The sequence below is a fragment of the Bombina bombina genome, chromosome 3, assembly GCF_027579735.1.
Source record: "Bombina bombina isolate aBomBom1 chromosome 3, aBomBom1.pri, whole genome shotgun sequence".
NCBI classification, from domain to species: Eukaryota; Metazoa; Chordata; class Amphibia; order Anura; family Bombinatoridae; genus Bombina; species Bombina bombina.
This window is the reverse complement of record NC_069501.1, coordinates 1,219,481,285-1,219,493,007: the sequence shown is the minus strand read 5'-3', so window position 1 is coordinate 1,219,493,007 and position 11,723 is coordinate 1,219,481,285. Positions and strand designations below refer to the sequence as shown.

General features: G+C 41.8%; 1 protein-coding gene across 1 annotated transcript in view; it reads right to left on the bottom strand.

The window, feature by feature from the left end:
• Window positions 1-258: 258 nt before the first annotated feature.
• PAK1 (p21 (RAC1) activated kinase 1) overlaps window positions 259-11,723 on the bottom strand; it is a 240,750-nt gene continuing 229,285 nt past the window's right edge. The window contains 1 exon segment of the mRNA XM_053708687.1: window positions 259-798. Within this exon segment, the coding sequence (XP_053564662.1) occupies window positions 712-798 (87 nt within the window). The 3' untranslated portion in view covers window positions 259-711.

The window sequence follows — 11,723 nt, the reverse complement described above, 5'->3', positions numbered from 1 at the left end:
GATAAGAGGGTAACCGTAACCCTACACAAATCTGTGCCAGTGGACATTTTTAGGAAATATATTATTTGTATTTTTAAATAGCCATAAATATATATGCAGCCCTTAGAGCTTATAAAAATAATTGATCCATGCCCCACCCCGTGTATTAAGAAGTTGGCCATCACTAGCTTAAACCATAACCTATTGTAGTAGCCCTCTTTTGAACAGTTTCTAGTTAATTTATTGCCTCCTGTTGATACAGTACATGATGTGCAAAAATGATGGATTAAAAAGTTTATTAACATCACTACTACAAATGTTGAAGTTTCAGAACACTGGAACCAGCCTGCAGAGAACGCAGTATTCCAAAAATACAAAGTTGCAATGTCATGTGAAAACTCTCATGGAACAGGGCATATTGAGAATCCAATAACAAAGAGATTTAATTTATTCAGATTAACATGGCCAAGGCTCCAAATCATAAAAAAAATACACAAGTAGACTTAAACAAAAGGCTGTTTGCTACATATCAATCATGTTCAGTTCTTTCTGCAGAGGTCCAAAGTAGCCCCTTATTGTGCATGAACAAACGAACGGATTAAGACCAGTAGTATCTGTGCTTTAGCTTCCAGGTGACCAGCAGCCTGAAGACTCCAGGGATAAAAGGCTGAATAATAAATCCTTATTACAATTAGCACTTGTTGAAAAGTCCTCCAGTGATGTTTTTTCCACTCAGTGGTTGCTTTTTGCAGCTTCTTTGGCTGCATTTATTAGAGGAGTTAAACTTGACAGAGGTTTGGAAATCTTCAGGAACGGGTGCTGGGAAAACAAAAAAAAAAGTTATATTGTGAGCAAGTTTTGAAAAAGCCTGTGGAATGTACCTTGTCCCTGACAACTAAGACACATGAATACAGAGAGATGACCTGTAAATTACAAAAACATAATAGTGTAATAGAATGTTCTACTGCATTAAAGCATTTAATTATAGTTTAAAACAGGGGTGTCAAACTCATTTGAGTCGCGGGCCATTTTCCATACAAGTGCAGCTCATGTGGGCCGCACACTACCTTTATATCTTGCCATTGCTAAACAAAGCAGTGGCGTTTGCTATAACTGCATACATTTCAAAAGATTATGTTTTGTAACTCCAAATTAACTTACTCTGGCTTGATGAAATGTGCTCTAACGCTTTTAAGAAGGTGACACACACGCTCCATCCGTTTCAAGCGTGCTCACAGTTTAGCATAAGCATGTGCATAGTATAACATTTCCTCTCCATTATAAATAGTGGATCACAATGCTGTTCGCATAGCGATCCACTGTTTATATAGTGATAGACATATACCTGTTGGATATAATATAAAATAAATATATATAAAATATATATTTATCAAACATAAAGTATGTGATTTTAGTTATAGAGAATGGGCAAAAATGATGCGTGAAATCAGTGCTGCCATAGTAATAAACACATATAAAGAAGTGCTGCATGTGCCAAATAAATCATTATGCACTTATCAGTGTTTGCCTTTTTCTTTTTAATAACAAATTATGCTTACTTGATAATTTAATTTCTTTCTAATGACACAGTGAGTACACAAATCATCTCTAATTACTTTTGGGAATATCACTCCTCGCCAGCAGGAGGAGGCAAAGAGCACCACCGCAAAGCTGTTAAATATCACCTCCCTTCCCTCCAATCCCAGTCATTCTCTTTGCCTACGTTAAAAGCAAGGAGGTGGTAAAGTTTAGGTGTCTGAAATAAGATTCTTCAATCAAGATTTTATTATTTTGAAGCAGAGCAAGATTGTCCTGCCTCCTCCTGGGGTTTAGCTGTAGCCCATATCAGTCTCTTCAGTAGAACAGTGGTGGCTTTTAAACAATTGGGAATTTGTGGGTATAATCCCCATTGTGCCTCTCAATCAGTTATTGCTGCCCTAATTTGAAAGCCTGAGTAAGATTATTCAGTCTTTCTTCTTTCCACAGGTCCATGTGAGGGAGGAAGCCCTCTCAAACCAGGTGAGCTGTCCTGTTGCCGGGCAGATTTACATTGAGTTAAGTGCCAATTTTTATTCTCTGGAAGAAAAAGGGAAATCCTGGCACTTTGACAGTTAATTCTGTTTGGGATTTTATACAATAAGCCTATTAGGGGTTAATGGGTCATTGTATAGCAGTTATGCAGGCACTGGGGACGATATATCGAGGCTCAGTTTAATTGGAGTGTATAAGTATCTGTGTTTGGGATATTATGCAGCACTGGATATGACAAAAAAGGGGGGTTCTGTAGTACGATAGGGTCTGGGATATCAAACACCTTACATAAACGAACAGATCCTTCTACCTCTTCAAAAAAATTGTATCTACAATAAAACAAATAGTAAGGGCGCTAACAGCTAAAGATATCAAAAAAGAAAGAATAATCTGACAACTAAAACTAGTGAAAAAGATAAAAGTTACCCCTATGTAGGAATCTGGCAATAGGTAATTGTATACTCTAAAAATGATCTAAACACAGAGGTTAATATTAATGCATTCATATAGAGCAAATAAACAAACAGGGATGTCTCCCTTATAGGCGTGTATGCACACAGTAATATAAATCATAGTCGCGGGCAAAATTAACTGGAGAGTAGAAACACAGTTAAAATGTTAAAAGTAACAGTCTGGTTACGATGTTCCAATAGCAGCAATTATAGCAATATCAGTGCGACTCTAATAGAGAATGTCCACAATGTTAGCAATCTTCAAAGTACAGCTGATTGGCGTTTTTTTCCACAACCACATATGCAATGCAATTATGGATTAGCGGTTTACTATTTTCAGAACTTAGAAACGGACGAATTTTGGAGATATTGCGTAGGTGGTTGCGGCAGGATGAAGAGAGCAATTGGATGTGGGGAATAAAGGACAGATTTGAGTCAAGTGCAACTCCGAGGCAGCAGACTTGGGGTGATAGGGAGATAGTGGTGCCGCCAACAGTGACGGAAAAATTAGAAACTGGAGTAGAGTTAGAGGGGGGGGGGAATTATAAGTAGTTCGGTTTTGGACATGTTTATATTTAGGTGGTGAGAGGCCATCCAGGAGGAAATGTCAGATAAGCAGTCGATGACGTGAGAATTGACAGGAGAGAGTGCAGGGGTGGAAAGGTAGATCTGGGTATCATCAGCATAGAGGTGGTAGTGGAAGCCATAGCTGTTGATAAGTTTACGCAGTGAAGAAGTGTAAATAGAGAAGAGTAGAGGACCCAGGACAGAGCCTTGAGGTACTCCAACAGACAGAGGAAATGGAGAGGATGAGTCACCAGCAAAAGAGACTGAGAAGGATCTGTTAGAGAGATAAGAGTAAATCCAGGAGAGGGCAGTATCAGAGCACAAGAGAGCTGAGAGTCCGTAGGAGAAGGAGATGGTCAACAGTATCATAGGCAGCAGAGAGGTCAAATAAGATGAGTATAGAGTATTAGCCTTTGTTTATAGCAGAAAGGAGGTCGTTAGTAACCATGGCGAGGGCTGTCTCAGTTGAGTGTTGGGGACGGAAGCCAGATTGCAGGGGGTCGAGCAATGAGTTGGAGGACAGGAAGTGGGTTAGGCGATCAAAAGCTTTTCAAGGATTTTTTAAGCTAGCGGGAGCAGTGATATGGGGCAGTAGTTTGCAGGAGAGTTGGGGTCAAGGGAGGGTTTTTTTGAGGATGGGGGTGACCTTTGCATGTTTGAAGGAGGCAGGGAATGAGCCGGTAGAAAGGGATAGGTTGAATATATGAGTAAGAGCCGGAGTGAGGGTGGGAGACAGAGAAGGTATTAGATGTGAAGGAATATGGTAGAGTGGGCAGGTAGTGAGGTGTGAGGAAGACAATAGGGAAGCCACTTCACTCTCAGTGGTTGGGAGGAGGGTACAGAGACCGGCAGAGGGGGTGACTGGGAGCGAAGTTGGGAGATTGCAGGCTTGTGTTGGGATGTTTCTTAGGATGGTAAATGTTTTATTGAAGTAGTCAGCAAGATTTTGAGCACTGAATGCAGATAAAGGGGGGAGGTGCAGGTGGGTAGAGGAGAGATTTGAAAATGGATAAGAGTCTTTTAGGGTTTGAGGAGTGAGTGGCTATAAGAGAAGAAAAGTAGGTTTGCTTAGCTAGGTGAAGGGCAGAGGTGTAAGAGTAAAGATTGAACTTCTAGTGCATGAAATCAGGTTCAGAGTGGGATTTCCTCCAAGCACGTTCAGCAGTGCGGCTTGTTTGCTGGGAGTGCCAGGGCTGGAGCCGACGACGTAGGGCTTTGCAAAGTTGGGGAGGAGCGAGAGTGTCAAGTGCAGAGGAGAGGGTATTGTTATAGTGTGTTATAGAAAGGTCAGGGCAGGATATCGTGGAAGTGTGGGGGAGGCGCATTTGAATAAGGTTGGAGAATTGGGGAGGGTCTACAGTGTGCAGATTTCTACAGGTGCTGGGCGAGGGGGGGGGGATAGGTTTAGTCTGCATATTAAGATTAAAGGTGAGCAGATGGTCGTCTGAGATGGGAAATGGTCAACAGGCAATATCAGAGAGAGAGCAGATATATGAGATATGAGAATACCAGATCAATAGAGTGTCCATCACGGTGGGTAGGGAATAGGGTGGATTGTGAGAGGCCGAAGGAGTTAGTGAGTGAGAGAAGTTTAGAGGCAGCAGGGGCAGATGGGTTGTCAACGGGGATATTGAAGTCCCTTAGGATTAGAGCAGGTGTATTTGTAGAGAGAAAGTAAGGAAGCCAGACAGCAAAGTTGTCAAGGAATTGGGAGGTTGGTCCAGGGGGGCGATAGATAACTGCCACTCAGAGAGAGGGGGGAGAACAGGCAAATGCAGTGGACTTCAAAGGAAGAAAAGGAGAGAGATGGAAATGGGGATAGGTACTGATAGGAGCAGGATGGGTAGAGTAAGATGCCAACACCACCACCATGTCTCTCACCTGGCCTAGGTGTGTTGCTAAAGTGGAAACCACCGTGTGTGAGAGCAGCAATGGAAGCAGAGTCAAAGGAAGATAGCCAGGTTTCAGTAATTGCTAAACAGTTGAAAGAGCTGGAAACAAACATGTCGTGAACAGTTGTAAGTTTGTTACAGACAGAGGGCAGAAGGCGAGCATTCCAGAGGGCACAAGAAAAGAGATAAGCGCTGCGGGTTAATGGAGATGAGATTGTTGGTATTGCGTGACCTAGAGTTTTTGCAGTGGGAGACAGAGCAAGAGTGTAAAAGTGTGGTGATTGCTGCAGGGCCAGGGTTAGGAGAGACATCACCAGCAATAAGCAGTGAGTGTGACAGAAGGTGAGAGTGAGACTTGTAGGAGCGCATATGACTAGACACAGAAGACTTAGAGGGGTAAGTGTTTCTAAGGAAACTGACTAGTTCATGAGAGCAAAGCATAGGGGATGAGAGAAGGGAGGGTGAGATATCGATAGTTTGGGGGTTGTTGTTATAGGGACATGCAGTGATTTTTAGGAGAAGGGCAAACATGCACCTAGATTACGAGTCTTGCGTTAGCCTTAAAAAGCAGCGTTGAGGGGTCCCAACGCTGCTTTTAACGCCCGCTGGTATTACGTGATTTTAGCTTAGCGCAAATCCCCTTACGTCAATTGTGTATCCTATCTTTTTAATGGGATTTGCCTAACGCCGGTATTACGATCGCCTAAAAAAGTGAGCGGTAGACCCTCTCCTGTCCAGACTCCTACCGCATATAAAAGTCAGTAAAGAGTTTTATGGGCTAACGCCATAACATAAAGCTCTTAACTAAAGTGCTACAAAGTACACTAACACCCATAAACTACCTATTAACCCCTAAACCGAGCCCCCCCCACACATCACAAACACTATAATAAAATTATTTAACCTAATCTGCCGACCGGACATCACCGCCACTTTTTTAAATGTATTAACCCCTAAACCACCGCACTCCCGCCTCTGATTGATCTGCACTAGGGGTCGCCCTCTTCTTCCCTTCATTTTCGCAAACACTAGTTAAATTTTATTAACCCCTAATCTGACGTCCCTAACATCGCCAACACCTACCTACATTTATTAACCCCTAATCTGCCGCCCCCAACGTCGCCGCTACTATATTAAATTTATTAACTCCTAAATCTAACCCTAACTTAAATATATTTTAATTAAAACGAAATTAAATTACTACTATTAAATAAATTAATCCTATTTAAAACTAAATACTTACCTATAAAATAAACCCTAAGATAGCTACAATATAAATAATAATTACATTGTAGCCATCTTATGGTTTATTTTTATTTTACAGGCAACTTTGTATTTATTTTAACTAGGTACAATAGTTCTTAAATAGTTATTAACTATTTAATAACTACCTAGCTAAAATAAGTACAAAAGTACCTGTAAAATAAACCCTAACCTTAGTTACAATTACACCTAACACTACACTATAATTAAACTAATTACCTAAACTACCTACAATTAATTACAATTAAATTTAACTAAATTACGAAAAAAAACCCACTAAATTACAGAAAATAAAAAAATTACAAAAATTTTAAACTAATTACACCTAATCTAATCCCCCTAATAAAATAAAAAAGCCCCCCAAAATAATAAAATTCCCTACCTTATACTAAATTACAAATAGCCCTTAAAAGGGACTTTTGCGGGGCATTGCCCCAAAGTAATCAGCTCTTTCACCTATAAAAAAAAAAATACAATACCCCCCCAACATTAAAACCCACCACCCACACACCCAACCCTACTGTCATGAGCGCTTCCGTTCATCGCCGTGTCGCCGCGGCTCCCGGAACTCCTCTGTGTCTCTGACGTCATGTTGCTTAGCAACATGACGCTTTCTCTCACACCCCTCTGATGACGGTTACGCTCTGCCCTTTAAATCTCGGCGGGAGATCTGAATCTGGGCCCGTTTGTTGTTTCCCTGGATTGTGAGTACCTTATCAGTTTTGTTCTTCTGTGTACCGACTTCTGCCTGCCTGACCAAGCCTCTTGCCTAATCCCTACTTGCTGATATTTGGACATTGACTTCTGCCTGCCTGACCTTGCCTGTAGCTATTACCCTTTTGCTGATACTTTGATGCCGACTTCTGCTTGCCTGACCCTGTCTTTTGCCAATACCTTTTGCTGATATTTGGATGCCGACTTCTGCCTGCCTGACCTTGCTTTGGCCTTTACCTTTAAACCTATTCTTTGTTAAACAACACCTGCTTAAAAGGGACATTTACTTTTACAAGCTACAAAAGAGAACTTTGCCTTTCTGTTTGTTATACACCTGCTTAAAAGGGACATTTACTTTTACAAGCTGCAAAAGAGAACTTTGCTTTTCTGTTTGTTATAAACCTGCTTAAAGGGACATTATACTTTTACAAGCTACAAAAGAGAACTTTGCCTTTCTGTTTGTTATATACCTGCTTAAAAGGGACATTTACTTTTACAAGCTGCAAAAGAGAATTTTGTCTTTCTGTTTGTTATACACCTGCTTAAAAGGGACATTTACTTTTACAAGCTGCAAAAGAGAACTTTGCCTTTCTGTTTGTTATAAACCTGCTTAAAGGGACATTATACTTTTACAAGCTGCAAAAGAGAACTTTTTCTTTGTTTTACAAGCCTGCTAAGGAGGACCTTTTTCAGAAGCTTCAAGTAAGAGCATTTCCTTTTTGTTCTTTGAACTATTTAAAGGGACGTTTTATCCTTTGTGGCTTTCCTGCATTCGGGAACAATATTCATTTTTGTTATCTTCTAATCTGCTTCCTGAGTGGGTCACGTCCTGGATATTTCTCAGTGTGCTAGCGTGTGCTTTCAATTCACGCTAGCAGTTGGGTTACATCCCGGATTGATTCCTGAGCGGCTGACATTACAAACGGGCCATAAAAATGGACCCCACTGAATTATCTATGGCCGTGGCTCACCAGGGACAGCTCTTGGGTTCTCATGCCACTCACTTGCAGTCTCTGGACACTAAACTTGATCAAATTACTGCTCTATTACAAAATTTGGTTGCTACCGCACCTCCCAATCCTAATCCCAATCCAAATCCGATTGAGGCATTACCTCCTCCGATTCCTAACAATCAGTCTCAGGTACAACTAAGTCCCAGGATTCCTCTTCCGGATAAATATGATGGGAATCCTGAAGAATGTAGAGGCTTTTTGAATCAATGCCGTCTTCATTTCCGAAATAGCCCTACTCTCTTTGCTACTGCCTCTTCTAGAATCACGTTTCTTATTTCCTTAATGAAAGGAAAAGCCTTGGCTTGGGTGTCACCTTTGCTAGAAAAGAATGATCCTATACTGTTGGATGTTGATACATTTCTATCTACATTCTCAAACGTATTCGATAAACCTGGAAGGTCATCCGCTGCTGAAGCAACTCTCCTGGATTTACGTCAAGGAAATCAACCAGTCTCTCAATATGCAATTGAGTTCCGCACCCTTGCTTCTGAAACCACTTGGAATCAGGGAGCACTCAGAGCCGCTTTCCGTAAAGGACTTTCTGAGCGTCTCAAGGATGAATTGGTGTATCGTGAACTTCCAGAGTCCTTAGAAGCCTTAATAAATCTCTGTATCAGTCTCGACGCCAGGTTTCGTGAACGCCAACAAGAAAAGGATAGAACACAGAGGACTTCCACTCGAACTCCTTTTCGTTTAGCTCCTCGTTTTTCTAATCCAGTCACTCCAGCCTCTCCTACTACTGATCAGGCTGAACCCATGGAAGTAGGAAGTATAAAATTAACTGAGACTGAACGCTTAAGAAGACGGACTCTTGGCTTATGTCTGTACTGTGGCCTTAAAGGACATTTATTAAGGGATTGTCCTACTAGGCCAGTAAAAGCCAGGGCTTAACTCTAGTCCAGGGAACTGAGTTAAGCCAAAATAGTGGTCATTCCCTATACAAGAAACTCTTTGTTCCAGTAACTCTTCTAATTGGACATAAGAAGATCTATACCCAAGCTCTAATTGATTCTGGTGCTGGAGGTGTGTTCATTGACTCTACATTTGTTTCTACTCATTCTATACCCTTACTAAAGAAGGAGTATTCCATTTCAGTCTCTACGGTCAGTGGAGATCCTTTGGGTTCTGGATACATTCAGTTTTCTACTCAACCCTTAATCCTCACCGTAGGAATACTTCATTCTGAGACAATTTGTTTCGATGTCATTCCCACTCCGCAATTTCCCATTATCTTGGGATTACCCTGGCTCCAGATTCACAATCCCATTTTTTCTTGGACTTTCGGTGAACTCACTTCCTGGGGATCTACCTGCCAGACTAAATGTCTTCAAAAGATTACTAAGTTACCACCCACAATCGAATGGTCAGACTGAAAGAGTAAACCAGTGTCTTGAAACATATCTTAGACATTATGTGGATCATTATCATTCAAACTGGACTTCTTACCTTCCTTTGGCTGAATTGGCCCATAATGCCCGGTACAATTCCTCCCTTCAGACTTCTCCTTTTCATGCAGCTTACGGATATCAGCCTAGGACATTCCCTTTGCATACTTCCTCCACAGTGAATCCTGCTTCTGATCTTACAGCCCGAAGATTAACTCGACATTGGCAGAAGATACATCGTATTCTTTCTGTAACTTCTAGACGTTACAAGTTCTTTTCGGATCTTCGACGGAAAAAGGCTCCCAAATATCGCCCTGGTGATAAAGTTTGGATTTCCTCTCGATTTCTTCGCCTGAAACAACCTTCTAACAAATTGGGACCACGATATGTGGGTCCTTTCCGAATACTGGGTCAGGTATGTTCCACTGCTTATCGGGTAGCTTTACCCAAGTCTCTCAAAGTCCATCCGGTATTTCATGTTTCTCTTTTAAAACCTGTGATGTTTAACAGGTATTCTAAGCCTTTTTCTAAACCTCCACCGTTATTGGTGCATGGACATCCTGAGTTTGAGATCAGCCATATTCTAGATTCCAAATTGCGGGGCAAGAAATTGTATTATCTCATTCATTGGAAGGGTTATCCAGTCACGGAACGTTCTTGGGAACCTGCTCATCAAGTAAATGCTCCTATATTGGTCAAGTCCTTCCACAAGACTCATCCTGATAGACCTGGTCCTGTCCCCCGGAGGGGTCCTTGAGGAGGGGGTGCTGTCATGAGCGCTTCCGTTCATCGCCGTGTCGCCGCGGCTCCCGGAACTCCTCTGTGTCTCTGACGTCATGTTGCTTAGCAACATGACGCTTTCTCTCACACCCCTCTGATGACGGTTACGCTCTGCCCTTTAAATCTCGGCGGGAGATCTGAATCTGGGCCCGTTTGTTGTTTCCCTGGATTGTGAGTACCTTATCAGTTTTGTTCTTCTGTGTACCGACTTCTGCCTGCCTGACCAAGCCTCTTGCCTAATCCCTACTTGCTGATATTTGGACATTGACTTCTGCCTGCCTGACCTTGCCTGTAGCTATTACCCTTTTGCTGATACTTTGATGCCGACTTCTGCTTGCCTGACCCTGTCTTTTGCCAATACCTTTTGCTGATATTTGGATGCCGACTTCTGCCTGCCTGACCTTGCTTTGGCCTTTACCTTTAAACCTATTCTTTGTTAAACAACACCTGCTTAAAAGGGACATTTACTTTTACAAGCTACAAAAGAGAACTTTGCCTTTCTGTTTGTTATACACCTGCTTAAAAGGGACATTTACTTTTACAAGCTGCAAAAGAGAACTTTGCTTTTCTGTTTGTTATAAACCTGCTTAAAGGGACATTATACTTTTACAAGCTACAAAAGAGAACTTTGCCTTTCTGTTTGTTATATACCTGCTTAAAAGGGACATTTACTTTTACAAGCTGCAAAAGAGAATTTTGTCTTTGTTTGTTATACACCTGCTTAAAAGGGACATTTACTTTTACAAGCTGCAAAAGAGAACTTTGCCTTTCTGTTTGTTATAAACCTGCTTAAAGGGACATTATACTTTTACAAGCTGCAAAAGAGAACTTTTTCTTTGTTTTACAAGCCTGCTAAGGAGGACCTTTTTCAGAAGCTTCAAGTAAGAGCATTTCCTTTTTGTTCTTTGAACTATTTAAAGGGACGTTTTATCCTTTGTGGCTTTCCTGCATTCGGGAACAATATTCATTTTTGTTATCTTCTAATCTGCTTCCTGAGTGGGTCACGTCCTGGATATTTCTCAGTGTGCTAGCGTGTGCTTTCAATTCACGCTAGCAGTTGGGTTACATCCCGGATTGATTCCTGAGCGGCTGACACCTACTCTAAAACCCACCCAATCCCCCCTTAAAAAAACCTAACACTACCCCTTTGAAGATCACCCTACCTTGAGCCGTCTTCACCCAGCCGGGCACAAGTGGTCCTCCAGAGGGTCCGAAGTCTTCATCCTATCCGGCCAGAAGAGGACATCCAGACCGGCAGAAGGCTTCATCCAGGCGGCATCTTCTATCTTCATCCTTCCAGAGCGGAGCAGGTCCATCTTCAAGACATCCGACGCGGAGCATCCTCTTCATCCGACGACTGAATGACTGGTCCTTTAAGTGATGTCATCCAAGATGGCGTCCCTTGAATTCCGATTGGCTGATAGAATCCTATCAGCCAATCGGAATTAAGGTAGGAAAAATTCTATTGGCTGATGCAATCAGCCAATAGGATTGAACTTCAATCCGATTGGCTGATCCAATCAGCCAATAGGATTGAGCTTGCATTCTATTGGCTGTTCCAATCAGCCAATAGAATGTGAGGTCAATCCTATTGGCTGATTGCATCAGCCAATAGGATTTTTCCTACCTTAATTCCGATTGGCTGAT